Here is a 16,278-nt window from a genome sequence, read left to right as displayed (position 1 = left end):
GTGCTTTGTGTGTGTGAATAATATACAGTACACTGCCCTGCCCTCCATCAAAAAAAACACATACTGTAATATTTTCCTTGGCGCCCACACAAAAATAAACTAAATGACCAGGTTCTTCCGGCATGTTCTGAGGTGATAATCCAGTCCAGACAGAATTTACCTGAATCAAATTGTGTGTGAGGCTTGATTCAGGTTGGACACGACGCGAGGTTGGCCTTCACAGAATCCAGACCTTTACCCCATTCAGAATCTTTGGGATGTGCTAGAGGACTTGAGACAGCGGCCTGATTCTTCCATCATCAATACAAAAATAAATGGAACTGTAACATAATTGAAAACATGTCTAATCAATGCTGAATTTAAAGCTAAATGTGGACCAAGGTGTGTATATGAATATGGTAACTGAAATGAAAAGTTTGAAACTGAGCGTTTGACTTTAAGTTTAAAGACATTATGTAAAGAAGGGGAAGGGCTTGTATCTGTTGTTGTTCTCAGAAGTTGTGAATGTTTAATATTTCTTTGTTACTCATTATTTATTCTTCTATTCTTACATTTTCTTTTCATTTGTCCGACAAATTTGAATTCTGTGATGCTTAAAGTGAGCGAGAGTCATGAGGAACACAACACCATGTGTAACTTCACAACCAAAAAGAATTAAAACACACAGGAAAGTGAAACCCAGCTGCAGACTAAAGCTACTGGACCCTAAGGAGAGTAAAGAAAGAATGACAGAAAGAAATACCAAGAAAGAATCAAACTAGAAAGCAAGAAAGAGGAATGAAGTGAAGAAAAAAAGGCCGGGGAAAATGAGTTGTTCATACCTGACTGCTTCTGTAATATAAAATCCAATTTATAGACGCATAGACGTGAGGCGGGGGGGTTGGTGGATAAGATAAGGTTGGTCCTTCTTCCCTGCCATACCCTTGTCCCATCTTACAGTGCATGCTTATGTACATGCACACATACACACCCACATCCAAACCAACACACGTAGCCCATCATCAGCTCAGCAAACACTAAATACTGAACAATTCGGGGGCTGTCCCTGCATGATAAGTGGCTGAATTAATGGTAATTATGTCACGTCCCTGCTCGTACTTTATTGAATTCTTATCTAAGAATAGACAAAGAAAGCTGCCATCAGAGTGAGAGGGAGGAGTTTGAGAAGAGATAGCAACAAAGTTAAGTCCAAATATAATAACTGAAAAATCTGTCATTTAATTATTTCTTGTCTGGTAAAAAAAAAAAAAAAAAGGTTCAATGAGCAATCAGAGGTTTGGAGCTAAAGAGCCGTGGCAACGGCTGATAAAGGTTGAAGCTCTCCAATTTACAAGAACTCTGTCAGAGAACCAAGAGCTGTGGCTAAGTTACTCAATAGTCCTGTCACAGAACCATTACACAGGTGAATAGCTGTAGAAAAATAGGAATATACACATTTTATATAAAGAATCTGTGCTGAATCTTAACAGCTTGTTGGCTTACTGAACGACCCATTCAGTTAAATGGTGAATACAAATATCTAAATTCTGGTTAAGAGAGGTTTTATTTGCATGTGTATGACAACAAGAGAGAGTGCTACAACAAACATCAACAACAGGGGGAGCCATTAATGGGTGTAATAATTCCTCGATTGCTATCACAAGATGCTAATAAAATGATATGGACTTGAAGAGGCATATTACAAGATAGCAGGATTTGTTTTTAGGAAGATTAAACATGCTCTCAATGTGATAACGAGGAGAAAAGCATTACTCAAATGATAAGTCATTAACAGGATCTACATCGAGACGACGTGTGATATGGAAACACACACACACACACCTCAATTTGATCACTGATTAAGGATGCAAATGTGATGACAGAGCAGGGAATGCATGAAATGCTTTTAAGGGTCCTGATGAGGAACGGCATTTATGCACACACACTCTTGCAGAGGTAGAGCCGACCTTAATGAGTCTGTGTGTAAAGTGTGACAACTCCAGTGAAGAAAGTAATGATTGTGTGTGTGTGTGTGTGATAATACACATTCAAATAAGGACTTAATGAGGCACAGGTAAGAAGTGCTGTCACAACCCACTGCGGATATGGGATGAGACAACCAACCTGGTGTAATCCCACATAAACCAACAAGACACTGGGTTTTAATCTGCAGAGCATTCTGATCAATAACTGCCTAACGACCTCAGAGACTAGTATAAATAAAAACGTGTTTTCAGGAGAGAGGAAGATAAGATGAAGAGGAGATATTCTTCATTAACCAACATTTTGAAACTATTCCCACACGTGAAATGATGTTTCCTTTACTTACTGGAAGCATGAGGCAGGCTGGCGAAAAACGTCTTGAGGCGCGCAGCGAGCCACTCCATGCTCTCATGAAGGTTGGCCAGAGCCTTCAGGTCGCTGACATCACGGAGGATCTCATTCTGTGGGATTAATTTGTCGCCCAGGTTCCCAGTCAGCACCTCTGACTCCTTGGCAAAAGCCGCTCTGAATTAGAGAGAGAGGTTAAGTGAAAGATTTAAGATACACTTTGGAGACACACTGAAATACTTTTGGCAAAGAAAAAACAGCCAAATAAACAACTTTCAACCAAAATGACCGCGATAAAACAACAACAAGCGAGTTAGCTCGTAATGAGTCCACAGAGTCATGTCACTGAAATAAATTATGGGTTTGAAGGTTGGACTGAAAATGCCTGGTCTCTGTAATGGAAGTCAGTTTCCAAAAGTTAAAATATAATGGACGGCTAAAAGGATCAATTTGCAAATGTTTGAAGAGAAGCAGAATTAGGTATTTTACACCTTTACAATTCTGTGGAAATGTCTAAATTAGGCAAACAGAAACCATTAATGTGAGAGAGATAATTGGACGGACAGACCGAGGGTAGATTTGCGATGAGTGGAGTATAGGAACAAAAAATGTGGACGTGTTACAAAGACAATTTTATGGGCACCACATTTAAAGTTTGGAGTTTTAAGTGTCTCAACAGTCGTAGGAGAGGAAAAACAGCAGGTGACGGAGGATTATTCAGAAATAGCAAACCAACAGAAGGCAGAGATTTGCAGGGTGCAGGGTGGAAAAAAACAAAGACAACAAGATCAAAACCTCTCTCGCATTGTATTAACGATCACTTGGGGCTTGGGGAGGTAAAGAGACCGAGGAGGAAGAAAGACAGTGGGTTAGGAAGTTTGAGGACTAAATTCCATCGCTGCAAAGGCATGGTGGTGTGAAGAGCGGCCTCCAGAGTCACCAGGATGCCCACAAGATCAAAATCCTCTCAACAGACGGGTACATACAAACTAAACTAAATATTCTCACCCACACACATGAGCATGTATTGCTTATTAATTAGGTTGTATTACAGGACCGGGTTGCCAGTCATGCAGAAGCTAATCCCCCTTTCATAGTGATGAAAACATCTTTGGCTCTCAAATCAAATGGCCTTATGGGTTTCGTCTTGCTATCTCTCTGCTCCCACAGTGTGTGTGTGTGTGTGTGTGTGTGTTTGTGGGAGAAAAGCAGACAGTGCACACAATAGATTGACTTTCTTTGGCCACACAACCAATTTATTTACTTTAACATTCCGCTCCAATGAGCTTCAGTGTTCCCTGAAGAGTGCACACATTCAAAGGCAATTTCGATAAGACTGACCCCCCCGTTTCTGCCTCCAACAGCGCTCTTTATATTTCCCCATTTTGTTTTCTATTGTTTCCTCACTTCCTTAAGATAAAGGGTGTTTAAAAGAGCAATTGTGACTTATTTTGTGAGTGCATTTGGGGCTCAATAGTATGTGAATAAAAGAGCAATGATGGGAGCGAGGGATTAGTTGCGTGATTGCTCAATTCCGAATGAGGGCGTCTACCTCTGTTGTTACAAGTTAGTGTTGTTACTGTGTTTGTTTGACTTTTGATTCTTTATGACAGAACACACAGGTGCGTTTCTACAAACACCTACATACAGTATGTGTTCAGTGTGTATCTGTGTGCGTACCGAGTGAAGTCCTCTTCATCTTCTCTCTTCTGTCGCGTCTGTCTGGGTTGGGTCATGTTTGCCCAGTTAGGGAGAGACTGAAGCAAGCGACTGATATCTTCATCTTTGGACCAAGAGGCACTGATGGTGAGCTTCTCCTCACACTGGACGATACTCCTGAGGGACACAGAGAGACAAAATGATGTCATTATAAAACAACAACACAAGTGTTTTGTTTGTTGCTGTTAAATACGCTCATCTTAACATGTTTTCATGCCTAAATGTTACAGTTAATTATGAATGTCATGCATTTTAAGCACCAACAAGGAAAAAAAAACGGATTGGTTCTACCATAAACAGCATACCGATACTTTATACAAGAGACATGAACACTCAAGGGTTTCACATCCATGCACACAAAGAAAGACGGGAAACTGTGAGAGACTTATTCATGTGGAAATGCACAAAATAACACAGTGCACAAACACAAACAATCCGTCCAGGCTTGTCTTTATTAGTTGCAGGCCCCAGTGAGAGTGAAGCTGACCCGTGACAGAGTCCAGATGGACTCCCAGCAGTCTGTCAGTTCTTTCCTGCATCTCCTGGCCCGTTCATCACTCCCTCCCTTCCCCTTTCCCCATACTCCCTAGCCCTTGCTTTACCTGGCCAGGTGTTACACGGTCCCAGGGGAGCACAGATGGGTGACCTCTCATAGCGCCAATGTAATCAAAGATGAAGTTTCCTGATGTTATTTTTTTGGGGGGGTTTAAGAAAAACCACTACACTGAAAAAGCAGGTAAGCTGGTCCTCTTTTACCTGTAGGCTGTGTTGCAGATTTCCTTGTACTCCTTGAGCTTGTCGCACACCATCTCCAGGAACTGGTTGGAATAGGCGCTCAGGTCCTGCATCAGGTTCATCAGATCCTGGATGGACTTCTCCACTACCACTGTGCTCTACAGGCACAAAGCAGAACACTCAGTGTTTGGTTTGATTGATTGAGCTTTTAAATTGTGAAATTAAAAATAAACAAGGGCTGAATTCTATGCAAGTGTCACATCAGATACTACTGCGTTTACATTTGAAAATGATCTGTGTCCATGTGAGCATCCAGCTGCACTGGGCATGTGTGTGCTAGTGAAAACAGGAAGCCGATTCTCTACGCTGAAGTTTATTTGCTTACTTTCAGAATGTACGACTAACGAGAAAAAACAACAGTGAGAAGCAAGAGCAGGGATTTCTCTTATTAGACAGACAATGAAGTGAAAGGAAGTGGAAATGAAAGTGAATGCAGGTAATCTACATTTTTGCCTGTCCAGACTAAAATAAAGCCCTGGAGTTGTTTTCAAACTAAAACAGAGACAGCAGTATTTTTTAACTTCTTTATTTTGGGGCTCTAAAATAACAGAGTAGTGTGGACGGCGAGCATGTCCACAACAAAATGTATAAGGTATTTAAATGAAAATGGAGTAATGTGGGTGTAGACTGGTGTAACTGGCAGACTCTAACTTTGATTACTGAACGGTCACCCTAGCAAAACTCTTGACTGGTGACTGGACATCTTTGCTGAATGTCATAACACCATATCGCTGAAATGGGTGATTCTTTGTGTGGAAGTGAATTAGCTTGAGTACACATATAGGTGTGTGTGTGTGTGTGTGTGTGTGTGTGTGTGTGTGTGTGTGTGTGTTGTGTGTGTTGTGTGTGTTCTCAGGCTGAGAGTACGTGTGTGTATACGCATTTGTCACAGTGCACCCATCACCAGGAGCCACGGCAGGGCTGTGACAGCAGCCATTACAGATTAGCCACTCCTGCATGACTAATAGCTGGCCTGGGAACAGCAGAGCGGCTTCAAATCCCCAGACACACTCACAGAAAAAGAGCAAACTTTTCAAAACACACACCTTTGAGCAAATCAAGAGCTGTTAAATGAGATTACAACTCAGTACGTTCCACTTTGGCTGCCCCTAGCACTTAACCAATCTATCCTAAATCTCTAATAGAAGTGATAACCGGCTGTTAGTCTGGCTTTGCTGCACCCTCTCTGAAACGCAGCAAGTACAAAAAGCATGACCGCTCTTGTTGCGGAGTAATCCAATTCAAGGATATACAGACGGGGAATCTTAAACATGTCATTTCTATTCATCATTCATAGATTATTCATATTCAGCTCGCTATACTGCTAGGTAAACTTCATATGAAGTCATATCTTTCAGGGGTGAAATGGGAAAACTTTGTCAAAGATGAATAGTCTATGACCTGTGGTAAAGGCAAACAGTCGCAGGAGCAGAGGGTATAACTACACATGCCTTTCACGGCTGCCTTTTAAAACCAGCCAGAACATAGAGATTGCCTGATCATATACTTACGAGAGCAGATCTTATTTACTCCAACAAGTCGTTATGTTTAAAATACAGAGCAAGAGCTCTGCATGGTATAGATGTAAGTATCATCTCTGTAATTTCACTTCATTAATAATTTATTTTTGAAATAGTATCATTATATTCAAGGCCAGCAGCTAACAGCCAAAGTGGCTGCAAAGACTGTAGGGGGCAGTAGTCACTGTAATTGATCTTCAAACAAATATGGAAGGAGCCCTGATGTGATAGAATGATATAAATATTAATAGCTCTTTCTCCAAACTCATAACAGTGTCCCCAGACTCTTGCTCTCTCTACTTTGAGGACTTACAGAACCCGATAGCAGGTCAAGTTACTGAATGGAGACAAGTAAACAATAGCCGCCTGATCCATTACTCCTGCTCTAACAAATGCTCCTGTGCTCAGCTCCCTTGTCTAATTCTGCTCATTTAACACAGCCATTTGTCTTAGGTAGCAGAAATCATTAAAAAGTAATCAAGGGTACAGGCTAAGAACGGGAGGACCGAGAGTGAGTGAGTGAGAGCGGTAGAGAGAGAGCATGTTCTGCTATGCCTCTCTGCCTTATTTGACTGTTACAAAGGAGACAACATGCTTTGTGGAGGCTTCTCCATCTACATCTATCTTAACTCTCTTCTCTCTATCCAGTAATTCAAGCTTAAAGGTCAACATACTTTGCTACCATGTGGAAAATACCCATATTTACCAGTAATTCTATTTCACAGTATACGATTACCCCTAAAACTCAGCATGGCTGCACTCTGCCTCTCCTCTTTCACATCATTACTACGCAAAAAAGCACAGACATGAGGGAAAATTAGACTTGGATACTTGCAATAGGATTGCAGAATCTGCAGGGGTAAACTGTTGTTGTTAAGAAGGAAATGAAGGCCACGGCCAGGGCAGTTTAATGACAGCAACAAGGCAGAGCGAGCACTCAGACTGGCGCCTCAGCAGAAAAAAGCTGTTAATGCATGGTCATCACTACAGAAACTGCCCTCAGCCAGTGTTAAAAGTAGTTGCTTCCTTTGGTGGAGTGAGTCAAAAGCACAACACAGGGGATGGCATTAATACAGTGAGAGTGTGGGGATGTAATAACTAAACTCAATGTTTTTTTGTATTCTGCTGGCTAAATGTGAAGTGTCATCCTGAGGTAAACAAAGGGAAAGATTAAAAAAAAAAAAGTTTTAGATTTGGACGATGTAAGTACATGCTGTTTCTGGCCATGGTCTTGGCGAATGCTTGTTCTCTGTAAATAACATTTCTAAAAATACAGTGAATGCCTGCCTTTATTTCAAAGAGAGACATGTTGTTGTGATTTTGGTGCTATATAAATGAAAGTAGGTTAAAGCTACAGTGTGCTATCTTTGGTGATTTTCTTTTTTGCTTGGAGGCAGAACAATATCTTTAAAACAAACAATGCAATGCATAGCAGAAACAATGCAACATAATTTGCATGATTTGTCAAATTCGGAATCTTTCGTGGCCGCTTCGTAACATAATTGCGGCCGCCTCACTTTACTAGCACAATGAATTACTTCCTGTGCATGGCGCGGGTATATCTCCAGGCGACACATTTTAAACCCAGTTATACTGAAACAGTTGGGTGGAGCGCAGAGGTTTAATCAGTACTGTGTGAAATCAGCTGTAAATGGTTTGAATGCAACGGAGATTTGTTTATTTTTAAAAGTCACAAACATTACATTATTATGTCAGTTAGCCTCATTAAGTGTCCTTATTGTGTTTTCTAACATGTCAAAGTGGAAGGTGTTGAGGGCCTCAGGTCTGACTCGGAAACGGATCATGGATTTCCCCCATTAAAATAACAGGATGTCCATCAAGGTTGTCTGGAGGTCAGAGTGTTTAACCCCCACACTCGCTGCCACTTCACTCACACTCTGACCCCAGACCAACGACTTGTGTAATGTCTCTGCCACGCCAATCACACGAGTGATCAAGGGTTGCCAAAATAATAAACACTCAGCAGTGGGATTGCACCAGCTGCACACACACATCAACAAGAACACATGCAAAGATAACCTCTGTCAACCCCTTTTCTCTGTCACACACACACACGCAGACACACACTCTCTCCTGGGTAAAAGGGTGCCGGTCATGATTGGGACATTGTCTTGACAGATCATTCATCAAAGTCAGTATTGAGCCCTGCTTTCGAGAACTCCCCTGACACACACCGGATGGCCCTCCTGCTTGTGCCAGCTCAACCAGAACACATGCTCCTTCATGTATGTGTGTGACTGTGTGTGTGTGTGTGTGTGTGTGCGCACGCATGTGTGTGTTTTTATTGAAGTTTGTTCAAGCTCTGACAACCAGGCAGTGTCCTTTTGTCTTTCTAAAATGCACATAATGTCATTGAAAAGCAAACAAACACAAAAGCTCATGGGAATTAATTCAATCCCGTATCCAAAAATCACAATAACCTCACAAATATGTTGTCTTCTGTATTTTGTGTTTTAAAAAACCACCATCATTTCCTTTAATAAAGATGTAACGCACACAAAAGTCACACATAAACGCAACTCGGCTCTTGTGAAATTAAATTAATTTTTACCAATTAAGGGCTGCCATATTGTCTAATGATACATTTCCTGCTGGGGAAAACTAAATAATGTGCAATATCGATTTCGCTTTGATGCTCAATAATGCATAAGAAACACGCTATATTGAGAAATAAATACAGAGTACATAGCTTAAGGGTGGACAAAAACGGAATAATTAAAAGAGCATGTTTTCTTTCTCACCTCCGCCATCATCACGTCTGATGCGGAGCTGAACCAGTGTTTGTCTTGTAATTGAGAAATGAGGAGCAATATCACACTTGGCTGATTACAGACGGGGATCCCATACAATACAGTATATTCCTTATTTACACCCACACACAAGTGCTTATATAGAGGGTTAAATCTGTGGCGTCCGCATGAATCACCCCCAGAGTTTGGATTTAATTCCACAGTGAGAGCCAAAAAGTCACATTATCGATCACAATACTATCCTCTTTTCTTTCTTCTAAATTAGAACGACGCCTCCCACAGGAAGAAGAGGGAACGTTCTTACTGTTTTATAAAATAGTCACTGTCTTTTATCAATTAGTTTGAAATTATTCAACTGAAGAAATGGTTTGGGCTTTCAGTGGTGGGAGCGTTTTTTTGAGTGAAAGGAAGTTTAAGATGAGGGACTAAAAGACAAACTGTAGTTTAAGGCATTCTGTGTGCTGGTTTAAATTCCTCTCTGAGCCCCATTAGGGCCACCTGGTGCCATTGTATTTCGAAGGCACATGCAAAGACGTACAGTACAGTACTGCCGGCAAAACACAAAGACAGCCGTTTGGAAATTCTGAGCACTAACCTGCCTCAAAAAAACAACAACAAAAAACATATATATATAAAAATCTAGCTGTATTTTTATTTATTTCTTTATCAGGCGCCCACAGCTGAAACCTTCTTTCCTTCAAACCAACAGACATGTTTGCGTTACATCTGACATTTTAACTTCTCTCTCTCGCTCAAACTCACTTGCTCCAAAGGCAAAGATTATGTCTCATTATACACAGAGACTCCGTCGGTGGTAGAACTGCATGGTGTGAACCTGTACCTCCTAAGGCTGTAGTCATTCAGTCTGTTCTCTTTGCTCATTTAAATGTTCTGTCTGTCACTACACACATACAGACAAGTAAAACACTATTTTGTTATTATTATTAAAATATATCGCTGTTACAGTCATGCAAGCACAGTGGGGATTCCTAGACTGGGAGCACTTTACCTTTTCACACAAACGGTGAGATTCGGCTTGGACTTTTGGACCTCGCCGCATATAAACAGCAAAAAAACATGTCACTTTTGTGAGGAAGGAAGATGAAGCCAGGTTGGAGGCTCAGGGCAGCTGGGCACAAGCCTGAGGAGTACATGTGTTTGGTGAGAGATAACCAGGCAAAGGTGGGTGGTGGGGATTGTTACACCTCGAGCAAAGAGGAAGGAGGCAGCAGAGAAATGAGGTTTGGAGGTGAGGGAGACTCAAATAAGTCAACAGCTATAGAATTTGTCAGGATTCGAGTCAAGGTAATAGAAAAATGGAAGAAAAAGTGAGTCCATTTTTATCCAAAAAAAGACTAAATTACATATGAAGGTGTGTAATGATTACTGTTTGGTGTTCATTTGTTGCAGATGTAGATATAAATTTAAATCAAATCAATAAGTCAATGAACCAAATGTGTTTTTCAACATTCTCATGTTCTAGTGTAACTCATGTACAGCCAATTACCCAGCTTAGATTACAATAATAGATAATCAAACATAAAAAGATGTGATGACAACTTCTTCAGTCATAATTTTAAAAGAAATGTTGGCAGAGAAACTAAGAGGGCAGACATAAAAACAGCCAGGAAACTTTCTGCTCAATCCTACTAACTCCACTTTCAGGAGGTTTAAGATTTGTTTTTTTTTTCTTAAAACACAAACAGAAACCACCATGTTGGGGAGGAAAAAATATTGGAGCTACTCATTTCAAGAGTGAGAAATTTCTTTTGTATTAAGGTGGATAATTCTAAACAGCTGTAATATTGTCAACTAGATGCTTAGGCACCATTTGACAACAGATAATGCGGTCGAGGGCTCCAGAAAACATTTGGACTAAATGAAAAAGCATTTTGATAATTTCTTTTACGATGAAAAGCCCTATTTCGGAACTAAAATGTGTTCCGTGCAGTTTCACGGAGCTTTCCTTCTCACAGATAAACATGGAAATGGCTTTTCGATTTGTTTCCCAGTAATGTTAATGGTTGTGCTTCGTGTTCATGCGTGTCTATCTGTGTGCAAACCATCCTAATATTCTCTTTCCTACTTCCTCCAACTTGTATCCCAATCACAGGGCATGGCTGACGCAGCTATAAGAGGTGTATTGTGTTGTGATTGCTGATGGGATGTGGGTGTTTAGAGTCACCTCAGTGAAGGGAAGCTGCTCCCCCCCCACGCTGTAATCCTCCACCGTGTATGCATCTGTGTGTTTGTGTGTGCGTGCGATGGCGGGGTGTTAGTGGGAGACGGGGAACCAGGGAGGCAATCAACAGGAAGCGATCAGCTCCCCACAAATAAACAGTGCCTACACATCATTGCAAATAAAAAGGTCAGTGTCATTACAGTGACTGGAGGTGGATGTGTGCGTGTCTGCGTGTACAAGTAACACGTGCCTGTTTCCAGCCCCCTCTCACACGGAGCTACATGTGAATATGAAATTTAAAAGGTCAACATCATTAGCAGGCCATTGGCAGCAGAATGTATCTGCAGTGCAGTGAGCACATCTGCATGCGGACAGCGAGTGAAAGAATTCAGTCTTCATCAAGCTCCAGAACAAGTTCTGTCTGTACGAACCACAAGCAAAAAAACAGCCAAAAACACAGGAATAACAAATGCAGGGACATTTAGGTCTTATCCACATGGAAACAGAACTTTACCGATACAATCTAATTCTTTTAAGAAGTTTTCTGTAAACACGGCATCGCTTCAAGAAAGTCTTCATTCACATGAAACCTCACAAAAATGACTCTGTAGCGCTGTAATATATATATATATATGCCAGGCCTGTACGTTGCACTGTAATGCTGCTGCAGTAGTACACCAAAAACACACAAAAAGGCTTTATTTGAATCAGTATACATTACAATGTATAGCATCACAGACACAGAGACAGAAAGAACCAAGCCAGGGTGACTAATGAGGAAAAATAAGCGTTACCATGACGTAAATAGACCAACTAATCTCCAAACACAAGAAGAGGAAGATGACAACGATGATGATAGTGACAGGTAAAGCATGCACATGAGAGAGGTGAGACTACAAGTGGCATACTGGTTGTATACATGAAAACGCAAGAGTGGTTTTCAATAATAGCGCTTCAGTGCTCCAAAAACGCCGTTCCATGTGGATGAAAAGCTGATATGAACTGTAACAATCTAAAAATTGATCATTAATCGATAACTAATGAATCGCCAACTAGTTTGATAATCAGTTAATTGGATTAAGTGGTTTTTTTTATTAAATTTCAATATGATTATGTTCTGTTTAACCAAAAGTGAAAATGTTAATAAGTTGCATCGATCAATTGACTAATAACCAAATACAAAATTGATCTCCTAATATTTTGATTATAAATGAATTGCTTCTCTTTGATATTTCAGCTCCTTGCATGTGATTTTTTACTCCATATAACAAAGAAATAATTCTCTGACGTTTTATGGACCAAACAAATAATGGATTGATCTTGCAGCTCCACTTCTGAGACACTGCTGACAACAGCTGAATGAATCCTCACTGAAAAGCACGGCCGTATGTGAAGTGTAATTGTGGCTCTGGTGTGGTAATGGCTGTTGAATTTAATAAGCACAACACAAACAATTTACCATCCTGAACATAAAGCACACCACAGAAGTGGGAATGCAGATGGTTCGGCAGCACAGAGGAGGAAAAACATGGTCACCTATACACCCTCCCTTTGCACTGGCGTGAAGCTGCGTTCACACATTGTGTGTATGCTTGTATGTTAGTGTGCCACAAAGTGAGTGTGTAAAGGGGGGGACATGACTTCTGGCAAGATTAATGGAGCCAATCTCCAGAGCTATCCAGCAGAGTGACCATAGCCTCCCTATCCTACTTTCCTCCATTCTCTTCCCCATCTCTCTCTCTCCCTCGATCTACCTCTAATTAAATGAATCAATCAGTGGCAACACCAACGTGCTGGACAGATAGCAGCACAGCTTGGGCCTACAGCATGCATGTTTGTGTGTTGGTACACTGTGAGTCTAACCCAAGTTAACAAAAAAAAAGCAAAGAAAAAGAAGGATAGAAAGTGAATACTAGAGCTAAAAGAGAGTGAGAAACAAAGATGTTAAGAATATCAAATAAGCATGAACAGGAAAACATAAAGAGGCCTCAGATTCATGGCTTGTTCATCTCCCTTCATTCTCCCAACACCACGGCTCTACTGAGGACTTATCAGCTCAGTAAATGCTACCACACGGACAACGGACAATAACCTTTTTCCATTGAACATATATATATACCGCCCCAGTCAGCCATTATCTCTCGCGTTCCAAGTGGACAATATACGGCAGTGTCAGGCCCGTAATCACACCATTATTATGTAATATATAAACATGATATATAAATGCTGCACTTGACACTCCTGGTGCACAGTGATAGGCAAATCACTGTCCATATCAATACTACTTATTAACCTAAACCCAGATTATATGTGTATTGCTGCCTGTTAAAGCACATTCACCTTGACTCGCGTGCAGTGTTTCCACAAAGTCATTCAGTCTGTTTTTACTGGTGAGATATCCTCGAGAAAGGCTCCAATAATTCATGTAACATAAATGTATTTAATAACATGGGTTCAGCTTTGGAGGCACATCTATGAATATTATTATTATATACATAGACGGGGGCTATAACCCTGCCACATATGATATACTGAAAGGTCAGAAACTATTAGGAATATATAACTTCGGTTAGAGAGATATCTTAATGTGTATAAAGAGTCTTTTAAAAAGTATAACTGTGCACTGGCATATGCAAGCAAGCCATTAAATTTCAGTTTGGCTCCGGAGTCCTCAGCGCCATCCCAAAACAGACAAAACTGCACATGCTAAATGCTAATGTCTTCCTCCAGTTCAAGCTACCGCGCACATTAATGTGTGCTTCAATGGTTGCAGAGAGCAGATGCGTCTATAAAATGTGCTCCCCTATGGTTTCCCTGTATGGAGCTGCAGCCAAGGTGTGTATGAGAGAGGGTGTTTAATGTGGTGTAGCAATATTGAGCCCTCTCCCTCCTGTCAGCCACACTGGTTCTGATGCCAGTGGTGTGTGTCTGTCTCTGATAACACCTGGCACAGACAGTATCAAAGCACTTAAACGGCGCACATACAGTACATGTGTGTGCACGAGGATGCTCACAATGAAATGTGTGCACAGATATCGACACAGATGGATACACACAACCACATCTGCTCAATTATTGGAAAGTTTAGCAACCATTATTTCATTCTGTCCCTGTAATTTTTAATTATCCACTGCAGTCACACAGTTGGATAGATTTACCACCTGGCTGGCGAGAAGTTCCTAACATAAAGCATTTTGTGCAAATGCAATTTAAAAACCTACTTTAGTTTACAAAGTCTGGATAAAAAAGTGTCAGACCGCTTTATCAAAAGCTCTAAGGACAGCCAAGTGAATAAAACTACCCTCTGAGGGAGAGAGTAGTTTGTACAAACCGTGACACTGTGAATGAAGGCCATCAAAGAGAACAGTGACACCAAAGACAAAAACGACACACAGGTAGCAAAACAGCTTCACATGGCAACAAATGCAAGCTGGAAAAAAAAGACACACACACACACAAACACCATCCTGACCCTCAAATGTGAACGGCAGGAGAGGAAGAAGAGTAAAAGGGTCTTTTATTCAGCCCAATTAAAAAAGGCAAAAAAAAAAACAAAAAAACAAAACAAAAGAAGTGTTTTATTGCACTCCCCACTATCAGCAGAAAGGCTCATTAGCCACAGCAGCATAATTAGCAAGATGCTGCACTCCTCGTTAAGGAGGGGGCCCAAGCTGTAAACAAACCCCGCTGAACTCCCAACGCCCACGGTCTCTCTCTCTGTAATGAACTGCCACCGCTGTTCCCTCCCTGTGAGAAAACCAGGCACACCGACAGAAGAGCTCTGACAGAAACAAACACACAAATACACACACTCTGACAAACATACTGTATATCCAAGGTCTGCTACACTAACATTCACTATCCAAACAAACTACCTCTCTTGTCTTCTCGCATGGACGGACGGACACACACACACACACACGCACACACCACAAAACAGGCGTATGGTGAAACATACATTTCTGACAGGGAGTCACATTCAAGCAATCATCAAGAGTATCTGACATCTGAGACACAGACACATCTTGCCAAGTATCTAGATCCCCAACACTGCTATAATCTTCAACCTGCCATGAGCCTGTTTTAAATAAGACAAGCTGCCAAAATGAACAAGATACTAGCCTGTGGTTAAATATGGTGCAGCCAAAAAAAGGGAGTCATTTTCAGATTCTAAAAATTGATGATAAAACTGGACACAGAGTCCTCAACAGCGGTACAACGGATACGCTTTAACAAACAATATAGTTCCCACATTTCTCAAGTTGTTGTTGGACATTCCTCACCTGCAGCACGGGTCTCTGGACGCCAAGAACCTTCATGGTATCAGCGCTTGCAAGGATCTTCAGTGGGTCAGCCGTCTTACTCACTGTCTCAATGTCTTTGTTGATCTCTGTTCGCACCTGGAATGGGTTCAGTGCAAAAGGTTTATGTTAAATGTGAAAGAGACAGCTGGAAGACACAGACACAGTTTTTCCACTGGGAGTCAAGCTCCACTTATTCAACCTTCTCTGAAAGAACAACTCAATTGTTTATCACCTTGTGTCTTTCTTTTTCACTTTTTCATTGTATTATTTTTTTTTCTTGGTTCTGAATTGACATTTCATTTGACATTATCTGCCTTTGGGCAATTCAGGCGGGGAAACCGTACACTTGGAAAGTGTGTGGTTAGGTAAGAGCAGGTATTCCCATAAAGGTAATACTGAGAAGATTAAGTCATGCAATAGTCACTGGTGCTATGCCATTGTGTTTTTTTAGTGCCGTCACAAAAGAGAAACCCAGAGGGGGTAAAATGGAATGGTCAGGTCAATTGATTTTTGGGAGTCACAGCCGTGTAACTGCATCAACGGAATTTTCTAATATAGTGAGAAAGGTTCCAACTATTGAATAACAACTACAGACCGTGTGATTTTTAAGGAGAAGGTATAAGCACCTGTTTTTCTTTTTACATAAAATGAAAATCAATTCTTTTAATTAGTGCTTC

The 16,278-nt window shown here is 41.0% G+C and overlaps 1 protein-coding gene across 1 annotated transcript in view; it reads right to left on the bottom strand.

Moving 5' to 3' along the window:
• The window catches only part of LOC122772640 (exocyst complex component 4-like), a 36,115-nt gene that overhangs the window by 19,131 nt on the left and 706 nt on the right, over window positions 1-16,278 (bottom strand). The window contains exons 2-5 of the mRNA XM_044030828.1: window positions 15,581-15,697; window positions 4,786-4,922; window positions 3,991-4,146; window positions 2,309-2,487 (exon numbers count right to left, since the gene is read on the bottom strand). Coding sequence (XP_043886763.1) covers window positions 2,309-2,487; window positions 3,991-4,146; window positions 4,786-4,922; window positions 15,581-15,697 — 589 coding nt within the window. The remainder of the gene's footprint in view (window positions 1-2,308; window positions 2,488-3,990; window positions 4,147-4,785; window positions 4,923-15,580; window positions 15,698-16,278) is intronic.

This window comes from Solea senegalensis, linkage group LG7 (assembly GCF_019176455.1).
Source record: "Solea senegalensis isolate Sse05_10M linkage group LG7, IFAPA_SoseM_1, whole genome shotgun sequence".
In the NCBI taxonomy this organism is placed as follows: Eukaryota; Metazoa; Chordata; class Actinopteri; order Pleuronectiformes; family Soleidae; genus Solea; species Solea senegalensis.
The sequence above is the reverse complement of the archived record's forward strand: the minus strand, read 5'-3'. Positions and strand labels throughout refer to the sequence as shown.